At 34.2% G+C, this 19153-nt stretch overlaps 1 protein-coding gene across 1 annotated transcript; it reads right to left on the reverse strand.

Annotated features, from left to right (window-relative positions):
- Positions 1 to 12679: 12679 nt before the first annotated feature.
- On the reverse strand, positions 12680 to 13442 carry LOC149182560 (uncharacterized). The gene has a single exon (XM_089418605.1). The coding sequence runs from the start codon at positions 13391 to 13393 to the stop codon at positions 12947 to 12949; it is 447 nt and encodes a 148-aa protein (XP_089274731.1). The 5' UTR covers positions 13394 to 13442; the 3' UTR covers positions 12680 to 12946.
- Positions 13443 to 19153: the final 5711 nt, after the last annotated feature.

Here is a 19153-nt window from a genome sequence, read left to right on the forward strand (position 1 = left end):
ATGAAATAGTTACACCTAATGTTTACTTTTCCTTTTTTTTTGTAAGTTTGGCAGGACTACATCTTCATCATGTCCAATATGTCACCACTATCCGGGGGGAATTGAACTGGTGACTTCACATCATGGAGTGCCTTAATAGAGCACTCGGTCATCGTCTATCCAAGACCCCGTGGACTACACCTGATGTTTACTTATATATGTGTGTGTGTATGTGTTCAGAAATATTGTGGTTACAAATATGAATCATTAATATTTAAATGTATTTTGATGTGATATACATGATATAACTATTTCCTACAAAAAAAGTGTTTGTAATTATTTTAATAAGAACAAAATTACACTATAACAAATTGAATTGAACATACTTATTTTTTTTTTTTATTACATTTTTTAATTGAGCCAAAACTATTATTATTATTATTATTAGTTTATCTCATGCATATGAACACTACATCTCTCCGGTATTGACATGGCATTTAAATATTTACACTCATTTATGAACAATATGACATAACATCTCCCTCAATTAGAATGTCTCTCACATTTATATAATTTTTTAAATAAAAGATATTTTGAAGTGAATTTAATTTTAAAAATTTTATACTTTCATGTTAAATTTAAGAAACCAATTTTCAAATCATAATCTTAATTAATTATATATTTTATTTTAATTTTTTATTTAATTATTATAATAAATAAAAATATTAACAAAATTAAGATAAATAAGATGATGAGAAGATCTCTCCAAAATTTCTTCCAACTCTAATCATAACTATCAAAGACTCAAGTAGGTGATGATGAGAATATCTCTCCAAAATTGCTTCCAACTCTAATGATAACTATGAAAGATTGAAGCAGGTCTTGGTAGCTTGCAAGAATTGCATCAAGATGCCATCCCAAGTAGCTAAATCAATGGATAATATAGGAAGATGTCATCCTCCATGATAAAAAACAATGTTAAAAATATTATTTTATCTAAATATAAAGAGAATTTGTGGTGCAATAAAAAAAAAGAAAATAAAAGGAAGCTAAGATCCTACAAGGAGATGGTCATCCCTATTCTAGAATATCAAAATGATTCTTCAATTTTGATTAGCACAAAGAAAAAAATGGTTGTTGCAATATGAACCAATTCTAATGAGCTAAATAGTGAATTAAGTGACATTGGATAATTCCCAAAACACCATAGGATACTAGAATTTGTCATCTTAGTAACACTCAAAAGAGCACTTGCTCACACTAAAAAAAGGGTTGAACACTAAAGACAACAAATTAAAACTCAATTTCAAAATATTTATTACAATATTATAATTTATAATCTTTTAGGTAATCGTGAAACACTGATTCTAATAGTTTTAAAGAATAAAAAAAACATTTTAAAAAATTGAATTAATATTTAAAGTTTACCTTTTTTCTGAAGCTCTATAGACCAATTGTGATCTTAATAACTATTCATCGTCATCATCATCATAAATTCAATTAATTTGATTTAAAAATTTATGAAAACTATATTATGAAGTATCTCAAAAATATTTAATAATATATCGTATAAATTCATCTTAAATCAACGCTTAAAGTGAGTACAAAACTACAATTTTTTTAGGAGAGCTTCCTTTCTTAGCTCTTGCTCTAGTTTTTTTTGGATGTGGTTCCTACTTTTTAAAGTTCTCCTACTCCTTTGATTTTAGTCATCTTTGTTCAAAAGATCACGTTACTCTTCTCTCTTTGCATTTAATGCTCTTTTGTGTTTTTTTTTTTCCATGTTGGGTTTTCACCTGAAGAAATTTGATCCCTCTTGGTTCTTGATAAATATCGTTTCTCTTCTCTTTAGGGATCTTATTCCTTAATTTATTTTATTTGTGAAAAAGATTTGGTTGATTTGAGTCTCTAGCATGCTTTGAGGATTTCAGATCTGCATGCTCCATGCTTTGATGGCCAGTTTAGGTAGGTCTCTGCTGCTGCCTCTGCCACCTTCTCCTGACATTGCAACTTTCAATTCATTGGTAGAAAATCAGCCAAGATATTAGAAGGCCAAGTCTTCTCACTCCGTAAAGAAGTTGGAAGAGATTCCAAAGATCAAGGTTTTCACACCCTAATCTAAATCTCGAGCCCTGAAACTATAAAAACACAATTTGTTTGGCCAATTCATCGGCCTTTGGCCTTATCCCTGATATGTTATTTTGTGAGTTGAAAAAAAATGGAAACCCGTGATGAAGGGTTCAGTCACCTCAGCCTTCTACGGAAAAGGGTTTTTTTATTTCCTTTTCTTCGAATTCAAGGAAGATCAAGATTTTGTCTTTCGAAGCAGACCTTATTTCATGGGAGCCCAAGGGTTATATACAGATCATTGGAATCTAGATTTTAACCTTGAGAGTGGTGTCCCATCTGCAGTTCCTATTTGGGTGAAACTTCTATTTTTTCTCTTGCACTGTTGGAATGATACTATAGTCAGAAATATTAGCAATGCACTGAGGAAATATATTGATTATCGAACCACACGAAGCAATTTTCTCTTGTGCAAGGATATGTTTAGAGGTTGATCTAGATAAGGGTCTCCCAGCTGTAATAGCCCTTAACCAAGATAGTTGGTCTTCATATCTAGGAGGTTGATTATGATCAACTTCCCTTTAAAGGCAGTGCACCATGAATATGGCCACTTTACAAGAAGTTGCAAAATGTGGCAAGAGGAGCAACATAAAAAGAAAGCAAATGATGGAAAATAATTGAAACAACAAAAAGGAGGAGATATCTAGAAAGGGAGCAAGGTAATCTGCCAAAATAGCTAGATTAAGACAATCACATGGGGAATGCCCCAACCTCTCGCAAGAAACTCACTTTGAGATGAGGAGAAGGAACTAAGAAAGGTTAGATAGAAAAAAAGATAACAACTTTGAGGCCTAAACTCTGTGACAGAAGAAGGGGAAATCCTAGAAACTAATGATGAAATGTAAAATATAGGATCAAGGAATGATCCAAAGAAGCATGATGAAACTATGCCACCTTTAGAAGAAGACCCAATCCAAAAAAATCAATATGTAGATTCCTCTTTTGATAAGGAGAAGTTCCTCTCCCATAAGAGCTCTAAATTGGGGTCTTCCATTACAAGCTTTGTGGATGAGAAGTTGGAGATTGATAAGGAGAAAGATCTAGAAAGGCTTGATTAGAAGGTTGTTTGATGACAAAATCGTGAAGTTAGGCACAAAAAAAAAAAGAGAAAAAATACAAGGAAATGGGAAACCATAAGATCCTGGATCCAAAACTCAAAGTATTTCGAAATACTAGAAAATGAGGTAACTTAGCCCCTTAACAAGGGGAAACCCACACAACAAGTAAGTATTGTGCGTCCTCTCTTGGAATTGCAAGGGATTGGGGCTGACTAAAATAATGGGGGAAGTGAAATTGTTGATTACGAAACAAAGGCCCATAATTCTCTTGCTCTAGTAGACAAAGATGGGAGAGAAAGAGATCCTCCAAAATTAGTACAAGATTTGGAATGGAAGAAAATTTCTTTTTGTTAGCGCAATCACTGCCTCCAATGAGATTTCCACATTATGGTCAAAATCTATAATCTTCACCCCATTGGTTGAACACTCATTTTCTACATGTCTTGTTAAATCATGTATGTTCCTTAGTTAATATTTACGTGCTTGTTTAGTATAAAGAAAAAATAGAGTGTTGGAATTCCTTAGAGGCCCTTGGAAACATGATTTATAGATCAAAATGTATATGGGGGGGTGATTTCAACACAATCTTGTACCAATGGGAAAAAAAAGGAGGGTTCCATGTCATAAATCAATTTCAAGAACACCTAGAAGATATTATTCACAAATTAAATATGTTAGACATAAAGCCTTAGCTAATCACTTGGAGCAACAAGAGATCAATACCATTCCACATTGTGGATAGGTTAGATTGATTTTTAATTTTAGATTGTTTCCTCTCCCAAAAAATATTGTTTAGTTCCATAATCCTCCCATGGAACAACTTGGATCATAGGACAATTGCCTTGAACATATAAGAAGAATTTTCCTTTGGTCCCTTTCCCTTTCGCCACTGCTCGATTTGGGAAAATTTACCAAGTTTCAAATATCTGGTAAAGAATGTTTGGATAATTTGGGTGTTGGGAAGCCCTATTACAATTTTGGAAACAAAGATCGAGTGTTTGAAGCGGGCCATAAATCAATGGGCTAAGGATTTGCATTCAGAAAAACAAGGGAAGCTACAATAACATGATAAACAAGTGATGATTATGAACGAGAAAATAGAAAATGGGCCAGTAACACTTGAAATGTTATAAGAAGAAAGGGAAGAATTTGTAGCCTATCACAAATCTCTTAAAGAAGAAAAAGAGATATGGAATTTGACATATTAAAGGACTTGGTTAAAGGCAAGAGATATAAAGACACATTTTTTTTCACAAGCAAGGTAAAAATTATGTTTGGAAAAACAATATCAAAGAGATAACTATAAGAGGGACCAAAGTCGCGGATTTCACATACTTTAAAGAAGAGGTGGTCCACTATATCAAGGATTTGTATAGTGATATTGTCTTGGTAGTCGTGAAGCAGAATATTCACTATTAGATTTTTTCCCAATCGAAATTATGGTAGAAGATAATGAGGTCCTGACAAAAGCACCCACTGAGGAGGAAATCTACCATGATGTATTCTCCTTTAATCATGATAAAGCTCCAGGGCCAAATGAATTCTTTGCCCATTTTTACTAGCAGTTTTGGGAGGTTATAAAATTTGATTTTTGGAGAATGGTTGGACATACTTTTAAAAATAATTCTATTGGGGGGGGGGAATCAATTCCTCTTTTTTGTCACTTATCGCAAAATATCTCAACCCAACCTCATTCACAAGATTTCAACCGATTTCATTCTGTAATGTCTCTTATAAGGTATTTCAAATATTTTGGCTAAAAGGCTTAATCCTATTCTACCAAGAACCATTTCATAAAATCAGGGAGGCTTTTTACACTAGAGACAAATATTAGATAATATAAATTTTGTGCAAGAAGGAATCAACTCTAGCCAAATTTGGGAGGATAAATGCATGATCATAATACTAGATATGGAAAACAACTTTGATAGGGTAAGCCATGATTTCCTCCTCAAAGTGATGGCTAAATTTGGATTTGACCCTAAATTCCTATACTGGGTTTCTTTGTGTATAAAAGCACCATGGCTTGCTCCTTTAGTAAATGAAAGAGTGGTTGGTCTTTTCAAGCCTCTCGAGGTCTTCATCAAGTTTTCTCACTTCCCCCTTCATGTATATTATCATGGAAGACTCTCTTAGTTGTAAGCTAGAGCATGTAATCAGAACTAGGAACCTTCATGGACTCAAATTTTCTAGAGGTATCAAAAGCACCAACCATTGTTAATTTGAAAATGATATGCTTTTGTTGGGAGGAGCGTCCACCATAATAGCCCGTTGATTCAAAAATGTATTGAATCTCTTTGTGGAGGCCTCTACAGGCCAAACAAATTTAGGAAAATCACAGATGCATGGAACGTATTAATAAGAAAGAAAAGATATTTCGAAGAATATTTAGTTTTCAAATAGCAAAAACATGGGAGGAATTCAATTATCTTGGAATTCCTATATGTCTAAAGTCACATTCTCCTCATGTATGGGAAGGAGTCCTAGAAAAATTTAAAGGGAAATTTTCCTTTGGGGCTTCAATGGCTCAATCTCGTTGGGTGCATTGTCCTTATTAAAGAATTTATGTCTCCTCTTCCTATATATCAATTTTTAGCTCTCTTGGATCCCCAAACCATAATCAATGTTATATCAAAATAAATCCGCAAATTATTGTGGGAAGGTGCCAAAAAAAACTCTAAAAATCCAATTTTATTAATTGGAAGTTGGTGAAGGCCCCTAAAAATCATAGGGGGTGGGAATACAAGATCCACTGCTAATGAACAAGGCGATATAAGAAAAACTCATTTGGATATGTGTTACATAAGAAGAGGATTAATGAACATTTGTCCTGAATGCAAAATACGTTTAGGGAGACAAAGCTAGGTATTTGAATGCCATCCAGATGGTTAAAGGATGATCCCCAATATGGAAACTCTTTGTTTCAGCTTCTCCCCTCATCCACTCAGAGTTGTATTTGAAGCTTGATAATGGCACCAAAATCAACTTGTGGTTCAATAAAATCATGGATCAACAACCACTTGAGTGATTCCATGAGTTTCTTGGGCTCTACATGAATATCTCTGTGCACAAATAAAATTCACATTGGTCAATATCTCCATATGGGATGAGGATGGAAACTATATGGATTGGAATTTGAGGTATGTCCCCCCAAACCTCAACCACACCTCAACCACATGGCTACCAAGTTTCATGAAAGGTTCATTGGATGTGCGCCTTGGGGAAAGGACGTGGAAGATCATCTCAGGTGGAAAGCCTCACAATACACTATAATGGATGGCTACACTAATTTCCTCTTCCAATCCAACATGCCTCCAAAACTCAATATTTGGAAAAAAAAAATATGGAAGCTAAATGAAAATCCAAAGATTAGCTCATTTTATTGGCTTCTTGTACATAGGAAAATCTTAACATATGAGAATCTCAGGAAGAGAGGAATCCATGGTCCCTCAGGATGCTCACTTTGCAAGAATCAAACATAGGACATCTCTCATATTTCATTGAAATGTGAGTATATAAGAGAGGTATGGATTGAATCAATCTCCCTTATGCAAAGCAAGCTCAAATGACCCTGAGATATGGAAGGAATATTCTCCTTTTGGGAAAAATTTACAAAGGCATCCTTACTCGAAAATCTCTTCTTAAAATGTGTTGGGAAGCCTTCCCTAAATTTTTATGTTGGAAGTTATGACTTGCCAGAAATAATAGAATTTTCAATAACAAACTTACTCCTCCCCAAAGCCTGCAAGTAAAGCAACAAAATTGTGTGTAGAGTTTGTAGCTGAAAAGTAAGATCGAATCTCTCCACCGAAATAATTAGACCAACTAGAGAAAGAATGGCATGAAAAATTGACCATGGTGAAGTTCAACCAATCACTCACTGATTAGAATTAAGAAAATTTAGGAGCATGCTAGAAACTTAGAAGGACATAGGTAGAATTCAAAGCCTCGAAGAACAATCAGCAAGGTTGGATCTTCTTCTCTGATGGAGCATCTAAACAAAATCGAGGGGTGGCAGGAGAGAGAGGGGCTCTTTATAGCTCCGAGTATGAAAAAGTATTCAAATATGCATAGAGACTTGATCACATGACAAACAAATAGGTAGAGATTCATGTCCTTTATCAAGGTCTTTTGATGGCCAAAGAAAAGAAGGAGCATCTAAACAAAATCGAGGGGTGGTAGGAGAGAGGGGGGCTATTTATAGCTCCGAGTATGAAAAAGTATTCAATTATGCATAGAGACTTGATCACATGACAAACAAATAGGTGGAGGTTCATGTCCTTTATCAAGGTCTTTTGATGGCCAAAGAAAAGAAGGTGCAAGGGCTCACTATGCTGGGAGATTCAATCCTCATTTTGCAACATCTAATCAGAGACACACTACCTAAGGAAAAATCTCTCAAGCATATTATGAAAAGAGTTTAGGAATCAATAAAAACCATCCCATCAAAAGCCTTCTTCCATGTCCTATGGACCACAACCATAAGAAGATGACAATATTGCCAATGCGGGATGTCAATTGAAGGTGGGATACTTATATATTAATGGCCAAATTAGGCCATAAATTCTTCCCTGATGATGGTTAATAACTACAATGTTTGTATATATTATCGTATTAAAAAATATTGGAAAATGGGGTGATTTAGGAGCATCGTGGCAATCAACAGTGACCTTGGTCCTACAAGTTAATCACAAACATTTACATTAACTCAACATTCCATCTGAGTCAAGAGGGTGGTAAATAAAAACAGAAAGCAATCAATTCAATTCCTTTAGCCACCGTATGTGGTACTGAGAATACGAGTGATGATAATGATGAATGTATTTAGCCTTCTGCATTGGCGAGGATGTGGGATTAATTTATGGTGGAAACAGAAGTTGTCATCCTCATGTTGCTACTGATTATAAATTGGAGGGAGAGATTATAAACAAAACGAGGTCTAGGAAACTTGCCAAAGCCTTTTGGAATAAGCAACAAGCCTTCCCAATATTCTAGGGCAACCATTAGCCAATAATTTCATCCTCCCTCTTATCCATCCTTGCATGGATTTGGTTCTTAGATTAGTCTCGAATGGCTCAAGCCAAATAATCAAAGAGTTTGGTTTCAAGTTATAGTGTTGGTGAATTATCATAATTATTGGTGTGAACTTTGTGATGGAAAGGTTTTGGTTTACACGATTTCAGTGCAAGTTGATTGTGAGTCGAGCCATACCAGAGCCTTGTTAGATAACTATAGGGTGGGAGTGTTTTATGGCATTTTCTTGCGTCTTAATCATTCTAAAAAATCAGTGGGGTTGGTGGTCTTCTTTGGGTTTGTTTCCTCTCCTATTAATTCCCCCGGGTCCTTGTTTTCTTCCATAGAATCTGTGTGTTGTCTTTTGACTCTGTAAAAGTGTTATGTTCACATTCAATCCTATGCTTTTCATCAAGCTAATTGAGCTAGGCCAATGAACTACGTAGTGCTAAGGAATTTTAAAAAAGGTTGGGGTAATAACCGTCTTTGAAAGAGTTGGGTTCAATTTAATTATATGCAAGTTAATTTGGGTTCAAAAGACTACTTTGGGCATGTGTTCCCTCTTTCACATGCCTCTAGTCCCGACATTAAATGTTGTATGAACATTGGATGGGATTTGGTTGGTGTGGATATAGCTCTAGACATCCCTCCTTCGCATGCCTTTGAACTCATTGTGTCTGGACAGGTTTGTCCATCATCATAATTCTCAGAAATATAATTCCAAGTTTTTTCTTTGCAAAAGAGATAGACCTTGTAATTGGTGCATTTTTCAACTCTTGAAATAGTGGAACTTAGAAGGGGCATACAATTCTAGAGTTCGGTCTTGTTGCTCGGTGGTATAGTTATAATGATAGATCTCCGGTGGTATAGTTCTGCGTATAAAATCGCATTTTTAGAGATTTTTAGAGACTCTCCGCGGCTCTCCGCGGCTCTACAGCCTCCGCGACTCTCCGCGGCTCTCCTCAACTAAACTATTACGGCCTCCGCGGCTCTCCTCAACTAAACTATTACGACTCTCCGCGGCTTTAACAACAGGAGCGAAGAAGTCTCGGTTTTCAGAGCCGGCATCCACAAATCGAACTTGACGGTGATAGCAACGTGGATTGATGCTGTGCCGGCTCCTGATTCATATTAAGATCTCCAAAGGAACGGATAACTCGTAGATGCTCTGCAGGTTTGACTCGAATGTGATTCGGTAACATCTTGCGCTGTGCTTCGATACTCTCAGTCGATATCTCTCTTCTCCGGATCTCAGAATCTCCTCTTCCGCGGAGATAAAAAAGATTTACGTGATTCATCTTGCAGTCATCTTGAAGTCAGATCTCAGATCTCAGATCTGCGGATCAGATCTCAGAAGTCTCAAAAGTCTCGGTTCTCCTCTTCTGCGGATCAGATCTCAGAAGTCTTCGGTGGCTCAGATCTCAGAAGTCTCGGTGGTGGATCTATCTTCTGCGGATCTCAGAAGTCCCGGTTCTCCTCTTCTGCGGATCTCAGAAGTCTCGGTGGCTCAGATCTCGGCATTTTGAGACAGGTATATATTCCTGACTCCTCTCCAGCAGCGCTCCTCTTCTCCTCTCTTGAGAAGTCTCGGTTCTCCTGAGCAAGTAAAATATGGCTCCGAGCTTCGCAAAAATAACTGGTGGCTCATCCGCCTCTGAAGGGCAATCTCCTGCCCATATCGTGAGTGAAGCCCCAGCTCCCACTATCCAAGTGGTCCAGGACTCACTCGATGAAGCTTTGAAGTTCTCCGAAAGTGCCCTAATTTGTCGGTTCAATGGTTTTTGGCCGCGGCTGATAGCACTCCACAATTGGATCTCGGAGGTATGGAAGCCTATCATTTCTGATGAAATTAATATCTACCCCTGTGCTAGAGGTTTCTTTATAGTAGATTTTGAAAATCCTGAAAGCAGACAATGTATTCTAGACTCCGGCCCTTGGTTTTGGGAAAAATCAGGCCTATTCATGAAGCCATGGAATCCATCATTCGATCCCTCTACAGCAGTGATAACCTCAGCACCAGTTTGGGTGAGATTGCCAAGCCTACCCTTGCATCTCTGGAATCTCTCCTCGCTAAAAGCCATCGGAAATGCAATTGGGAAATTTTACTGCAGGTGCCCAGAAACAGAGGAATATGCCAGAACCACCTATGCACGCATCTGTGTGGAAATGGATTTCAGCGCTGGATTCCCAGCTGAAATAAACCTAACAAGTAAAGACTATGTGTGGAACCAGAAGCTTGATTATGAAAGTGTCCTCTTCAGATGTCGATCGTGCTTTGAGACGGGGCATCTAGCCAAAAATTGCCCAAAAGCCTCTGAGAAAAATTTTGCTAGAAAAAACCACCACAGATCTACATGGTGGGAAGGAGCTCAAAAAGAACACTACACTGTCATCAAAGAAGAAGAATATTCTAGAGAAAATGAGTCACAAGAAATCAAGGAAGAAGGAAGCAACTCTCAAAACAAGCAAGGAGAAAGCCCGCCCCAACAAATCAACAGTTATGAGGATTTGAATACCGCAGAAAATAAATCTTCATTTAACAGCAAAGCAGATCTCCTAAACCAAACTTCTTCTCCGACTATTTTCAAAAGAACGAACACAATAGATCGCGAAGCTAAGACACCAATGTCCCAAGAACCAGAAGAGAAGAAGGAGATGCAAGACAAAGGAAGTTGGAAGACCGTAGAGAAAAGAAAGAAAGCTACAACACCAATCTCGCCAAGAAAGACGAGGAGCCAGACAAGTAAAAATTAAGAAAATTGTAGGTCCGATAGACCAATTTGGTCTGAGTGGACGTTAACCATCATCATCATCATCATCATATATATATATATATATATATACACAAATTTCCAAATTTTCCATATATATACAAATTTTTCTTCACCAGAAAATAAATAAATAAATTGAAAAAATGAAAACAATTATATATATATACCAAATAAATTTGAAAGCTTAAAAATCCACGATATAAGATAATTCATAAATTCATTTTTATTTATATTTTATTTTAATGGTATAAAAATATAATTTTTATTTTATAATAAAATGAAAAAATATTAAAGTTTATTGGATTTTAAAAGAAAGATAATTGAATATCCTGTTAATCACATTTATATTAAAATTACTATTCAAAATCAACGGATAGTTTCATTCATTTACTTAAAAATATGGAAAACAAAAAATATCGTATAAACAATTAATACTAATACCAATGACATATATACGAACACAGAAAATGCATATATACAAATAAGGCTAACGCTAACGGCATATATCTTAACCCTAATGCTAATGACATCCGTACCATAGTTACGAAGCTCGCAAATTCACCAATACGATTTGATTCGAAAAATAATACGTCGATAATTTTTGGTTTGCGAAAATTTTTATATTACAATTATTCAAAAAAAAGAGAAAATTAACGGTTTTTTTAAATGTAATTTTTTCCCGTACTAGATTTGTCTTAATATGTGCAATGTAATTTTTTTAATCTAAAAAACAATATATTTTTTTTATATTGAAAATAGAAGTTTTTTATTAACAGAGAAGGGTAAGTTTTATCTTTTAAACAAAATAAAAATTTTAAAATATATATTTTTTTCATTTTTATAATTTTTTTGAATGATAGTAGGTTGGATTATGGTTACTAAGGTTTACAGAAAACAAAATATCATTATTGTGGAATTTAATTAGAAGGATTTATTTTTTGTGTTTATTATAAAGAATAATCTGTAAAGGTACTTAATAAATTTGGATGATTGAAGTATAAATTCGGATGATTGAAGCATAAATTCCTTCGTATCTAGAAATTATTCTAAACCTAGTTTTAATATCTAATATCTTATTCTTTACATTGAATTTCAATTTAAAGTTTTTTTATTCATGTTATTAGATTTTACTTACATGTTTTCTCACACTACAAAATTAATAAATTTGATACATTTTGTCTCATTAATTTTGGATTATCTTATATAAATTTGATAAATTAATATTAGAGATAATTAAGCAAAAATATCCTTGTGATTTAATGAATTTTGTTGGTAGTTTTGAAAATAATCATCATTTATTTAAAATTTTTGAATAAATAAGTAAGTAATAGCATAATCTTTTAAGATGTATATTCTGGAATTGTGATTAATGAATTTTGTTTGTAGTTTTGAAAATAATGATTATTTATTTAAAAATTTTAAATAAATAAATAAGTAATAACTTAATCTTTTAATATATATATTTTGGAATTGTGATTTAATGAATTTTATTGGTAGTTTTGCAATAATGATTATTCATTTAAATTTTTTAAATAAATAATAATGTAATCTTTCAAAATGTATATTCTAGACTGGAAATTTTCAGTATTAAATTTTACAATGTCTAATTTTTTTGGTATAAAATCAAATCCCAATAAAAATTTGGTAACTATGATCTATACTAAAAAGATATATACACAAATAATGAAAATTTGGTAACTATGATCTATACTAAAAAGACATATACACAAATAACAATAATGACATTATATATATACTCACAAAGAAAAAAACATATACATAGATAACACCAAATACAAGGTTTCTGAGTAACTCAGAGTCCAGACAGCAAAAAGCTTGCACATTTGAATCCCTGAAATACATTTCGATCAGATTATTAGATTTATTAATCATTTCAGATTTAAGATTTCTGAGATAATTGACTTGTTAAGTAATAATTTTTCCAGATTCATCCCATCCATATTAATCATAATATATTTAGAAGTAAGAATATGGAATTCAAGACATGTATTTATCGTACTCATCCTCGTACATCTTGATGGGACTATATTTACCCTTCCCAATAGAAGTCTGGAAGTAAATCATCCCACTTGCAGGATTATCAATTCTCATCTCACTCAGCGTCAACCAGATGCGCATCACCCTCACCTTCACTCCACTTATTCTCTTCATCTTCCCCTTCTCAAAGTAACCGCTTATCTCTGGCCCATATGAACACAGGTTTCCAGTTGCTTTGAAAAGATACTCGTATTTCTTCGGCCGTTTCAACCACACGAACCCACTCTCCTTCACGTACCCGTACTCCTCTATTCCCTCCGGAGGCAGTAATCCTCTGGGAAGACCCATTTCGCCAAAGAGCTCCAACACCTTCTGCTTGCACATCTCGCTGCCATGATAGACCTCTGCATTAGCTTTTGCATCCGCCTTGGCTCCTTCGGTAGCCATGATTTCTGCAGCCCCAGCAACTCTCAGAGGCGGCCCACTTATTTCATGAGTGTCTCGAGCAAAGCATGTGGGACTATTTATTGGATTGGATTGAGTATTAAAGAGGGAAGATGGTCCATGTTACCTACTTTTTGAAACTTGGCGATTCAATTAGTTGGACTTTTAATTGAAATTAAATTTAGGGATTTTATTTTTTTAAAGAGTGAGATAGGAGGTGCAGTGTCACTTTTACTAGTTTTAGTTTTTGTTAAAAAAAATAAAAAATTATAAGTGATTTTTTTTGGTTTAATATGTATTTTAAAATGCATAAATTATTTTAATATTCATAAAAACATATCAAAATTATTTTTTGGTTTCTTTAAGTTTTTAAATAATATTATATAGTTGAAAAATATTTAACATATTTAAATATTATTGTAGTTATTTAAATTAATTGGTTGGGTATGTCTTAAAATTGTTGTTTAATAGTTTTACAATTTAAGAAGCATATGTTTTTAGTGAAAGCATGTTTCCTTACTGACCATCAACGGGTTATTCTAAGTGGGGCGAGAGATGGATGTCTTCACTGTTGGTTTGACCATTGAATTATGATAGATTTTTCCACCTAGTGAAAATGATTAAATAACTAGTAAATATAAATTATAAACATCAATTTATAGGACAGACCAAAATACATACTTCATAATACAACTCACACTATTAAATTAAAAAATTCATAAAAATTAACAAAATTAAAACTTATTAATAATTAATATTAAACCTATATAAATATGAAAATTCACCTATATTTTATCATAAATATTCTTAATTTCATACTTTTAAATTTTGGGTTCGATGAAGTCACTCTGATTTGTTATTGCAAGCGTTAAATACGAAAACTTAGTCTCCACTTCTGCAGTTGTGCAGCCATTTCATTTTTAATTGCAGTTATATTAAAGACAAGCTTTTCTTCTCAATTTATTGGAACAGTTTGGTAAATTAAGTAAATTCAAATATGAAGTTTTGATTGAAAAGTCGGTATTCCCATTAAATTCGATTCGGTCATTAATTGAAGTTGTAGAGCTTTTGGATTGGTATGTACGTGGCATTGTCCGTGACACTTATTTATCACATTCCAGGATGGGGCATTCAGATCGCCTTGTTTTCATCACATCATAATTGTTAAAAAATAAAATTAAAAATATTTATTTATTTATGGTTAATGGAAAATGGAAAATATTGATATATCAAAAAAAAATCTTGAACAGCCCGCTCAAATGAGTTCAAGCTATATTCACTATTTAGAATATACCAAAAATCTTGAACAAGCAGCTCAAATGAATTCAAGCTATCAGTAATTGCTTGGATAAATTTTTAGTAAGATGGATGAGGTGTTTAAAATTTTAATTATCACAATTATTACAAAGATTTTGATAACCCACATATTATCATAATGATAAAATAATATTACATATATATGAAGTGTTGTTTTAAGATAGGGAAATTTTTTTGGATACACAATCACTTGATTGAGAGAATATCTCAACCACACACCAATTTAGGAAACAACTAGATCTAAACAACTAGAGAATAGGAACACACTTCGTTACATAGAAAAAAATCACAACAAAGACAAGTAGGAATTATATTTTCAAGTCACCCCCTTAATGATTACTTGCATTCATCTCAATCAACAAGATCTACATCTTGTCCAACTTGGCAATTACACCTTGTACCTTGTTCGCGCGGACACCATCAAATTGTCGACGTCCATATAAAGGACCAACCATCTACCGAAATTCATGAGTACCAACCACTAAAACCGTGAGTCTACTAGCATGTCCTTTGTGTACATGGTTCAGTGAACCATTATCTGCATACCTGTACTTGTACCAATGAATCCCACTCCATCATCGTCATCATGGGTTTTCTCAGATTACCCATAACCATGCTCTGGGTTTTATCAGTTTAACCTAAACCATGCCTAGGGGTTTGTCAGCTAACCCTAAGCCATGCCTACAAGAATCCCTATCCACTTCGCTCTCACACGTGGATTTTGGCTTACCATAAACCTACACTGCAAAGTGGTTTCTAGCTTACCACAAACCCACACTTCCAAAGTGATTTTAAGATTACCCCAAACTTTATGGGGGTACACATGCCTCATAAGGGTTACATTACACACTCCAACTCATGGAGTTACCAGGTACATACTTTCCAAAGACCGTTACAAAACATCATACTTGCTTACTAATACATGTGTGATTCACATTACAACATAATATTGAGTCTACTTTATTTCAACATACAATCATTTACCTCATGTGTCCATCTATTGCTGCTTCAACCAATTAATATCCATTGCCACCATCGCATTTCACCAGCTTCTTCTAAAATCATATACAAACTTAATGTATTGAATCTTTCTAACTCCAATTTGTAGTTGTTAGAATGATCAATTCTAACAAATTACATTTACATGTTAAGTTGATTAGGATCAACTTGTTTTAGTTAAAAAACCCAAAAGAATTCAAGAAGATAATTCATTTCATCAAAGCATATACTAATTTGCGGCATAGTGGAAGTTTTGGTTTCATCTTCACCCATGTGGGATGATTGTTCCTCGTGTTTCTTTACCTCTCATAAAACAAAAAAAATTGCTAATGTTGTAGCTTGTCTTATGGGCTTTGATGTGGCACATTGTTGCTCCTCAACGCAGCTCCTTAACAGGTCCACAAGTTTCTCCTCAATGCAACTCCTTAACTCTGATCCTTCCTCAATCAGCTCTTCAACACTTCGACCCTCCATCTCGATCATCGCCAATTTCTCAGTGAGACGTGAACCTCGACCATTTGCTAGATGCTGCTCCACACCCACAACACGACTCCATAGTGTTTACTTGTTAGGCTCGGGTTCTGTAACACTCCCTCCCAGGTCTATGCAAATATCACATACCTCCTTGATATAATACTAACAACCACATACTATGCTTCAATCACTCATATTACCTTCAAATAAATTTATGTTTAGCAGTTGTCACATGCAATTATATTCATATGCTTAAATAATCAATGACATGAAGTGTAAGGAGACAAAAACATCCAAAACATCATATGCAATTGAATCAAACCAGATTAGCTAGAAGAGAGTCATTTGGAAAATCGAGCACCGCCACCCAACCTAGCACTGACTTCCTTCAATGGGTATTTAATTCCCTCTTTCATGATATGGTTTCCTTTAGCGGTGTCCCACTTTTGTGAATATTTTTATTCATTTGCCTAGGCTTTTCCCATAAAAGCTAATCTTTCTCTCCTGCGAGGCTTTTATGTTTTTCCTAAACTTAACATCTTTCTCTAGCTAAGAAAATTAATGGATATTTATCTCCCATCCATTAAGCTTATCTAGAATTTGATCTAGAATTCTTATCATGAAAGAATTATCCATTCCCATTCACCAATGGGATTTCATTTGGCAAGAATCTCATCTCTAGGTGTCTCGTTTTCCAAGAATTTAAATTATCTTTATTTATTTGGTAATAAAGTATTTACTCCCATTTTTACCCCTTAGACCTAGATTTTATGTTATAAATCAGTCTAGCTTTGGTCCGACATAATAGCAACGAAGGGGTATTACATACTCCCCCCCTTAAATTCACATCATCCTCGGTGTATTTCTGCATCTTACAATTTATTTCCTCATTCTCATGTAGCCGTCTTTAAAATTACGGGTTCCCATGGCCTTGCCACCTGAATCAGATCTCCTGAGATATAGGTTACCAAAGAGTTATTCCCGCAACTCTCCTTCAATTGCTACATAATAGGAAGAATTTCATGTTCTTCCAATGCATTTGTATTCTTGTCAAATACTTGCTTCCTGTAGTCTCCCTGCATTAGTCACATTATCCACATGTTTTCAAACGATGTTAGTATTATTAACATAACATCAAGTCAATGCCAAAAGTTCCTTTAATTATTTATTCACAACTACATTTAGGCAAGTCCAATCAAACCAAGCTCGGTTTGTCAATTGGAGAATAGAGAATTAATGGACTTGTTCAACTTCTGAAACTAGAGCCTAACTGAAGAAATTCATGTCAAAGTATTTAAGTGCTTCTATTGAGCTAATCCTGTTCATATATCTTGTGTTTGCAGGAAAATTCAACACAATGAGAGAAAATGATAACATAGAGGTAATCATGCATAATACAACTTTACAATACCAATTAATTTGGGTTTTGAGATTGAATCTGTCACCAGACAAGGTCTTAATGACACCAGAAATATGACCTCTGCCCAATCATAGAGTAGGCTATTGACCATGACAATTAATCTAGTATGGATTTCAATGTTATATTTGAAGTTTAATAACAACCTTAACCTTGTCCTTAACCGAGAAAATAATTGATTGGTACTCAAAAGTACCTCACCCATAGTTGAGTTATGCCAGATGATTTCATCCCCTTGCAATGGTTTCTTTTCATGAATTCATGTTTTCTCTTTCTAATCCTACTCCAACACCTGGTTGGGCCATGAACAAATCAAACAATCAGTATGCATGTACATACACCTATACATGAATCATAAGTGAAGGTTACAATGTTCTCAACTCCACACCCACTTAATTTTCAGGCACTATGTGTACCAGGGTGTGAACGTAGGTCATTAACATGCTAACACCCCACCTTAAACACTAGATCACGACGTGGTAGACTATAATTCATTTCTTGGAGACAAAATAAATTATCAAATTCATTAAAATAAATTCCAGGGTAGTTTATGCAACAATTGTTATGTTTCCATATTCAAAACCAAATAGCACTATCAATGCAATCTGGCAAGAAAACTTCTCAAATATTGCTTGGTAGGAATATGCATCCCACATTGTATGATTGTGAATTAATTTGAATAGATTGCTAGATATCATTTTATCGAAACCACTTATCCTTGTGCACAACAATCTCGATTACAAGTACCACTTAGCCATCCAATATGGTTGAAGCATCCTATCGATTTAACAACTAGCTGTTGAATGGTTTGTTATCCTCTCTCTACATTGCCTAAAAACATTTTATATGTCACATACCCTTTATACTATCCATCAGTACTGTACTCCAATTTGACACCCATTTTTTTTCCATCTCCATACATGAAATTGCAACTATACCATCCCTTATGGCATTCTTTTACAAAAATTCAATGAGATATATTCTTCTTACATATGTACTACACGTTATCTAATTGGATAAAACATTATCACTGTGGATATAACATCCTGCTTAATGACATGTAATTCCTAACCTTCGATATATGCTTATGTAAAGTAAATCTTGTACCTTATAACAATGTCACACATTTTACCTAACTTTAAAAATCACTCATTCTACCACAATATTATTTATTCATAACTTCCATTGTATAATATATTTAGTTCTCAATGACAATTATTCTTCCTAAAGCTGGTTATACGTTTTCTAACATTTACTGCTCTTATATCCAGACATTTAGTATTTGATCCTTCTCTTACCTTTATCACGGATTTCTCAAGCCACATGGTCATACCTTACTTGATGCATGCATTATTTTACTAGCAGTATAAGATCCTTAGACTATCATGAGTTCATTCTTTTAACTTCTTGGGTTTTTCTCATGGTCAATCCATTCACTTATAACATTAATCTCATTCACGTATTATGTTTTAATCATAGGATTTTTTATTTTTATTTTTTTAATTTCTGCAATTCTAATTGCTTGTAGGGAATTTTCTACAAGTTTCTCTTATATA

Source organism: Pinus tabuliformis, chromosome 3_2 (genome assembly GCF_031772625.1).
Source record: "Pinus tabuliformis cultivar Carrire ecotype Pingquan chromosome 3_2, CPIR1, whole genome shotgun sequence".
NCBI lineage: Eukaryota > Viridiplantae > Streptophyta > Pinopsida > Pinales > Pinaceae > Pinus > Pinus tabuliformis.

What these genes read in the sequence shown, in the direction of transcription:
- LOC149182560 (XM_089418605.1), bottom strand. Translation starts at nt 13,393, where the DNA reads ATGGCTACCGAAGGAGCCAAGGCGGATGCAAAAGCTAATGCAGAGGTC.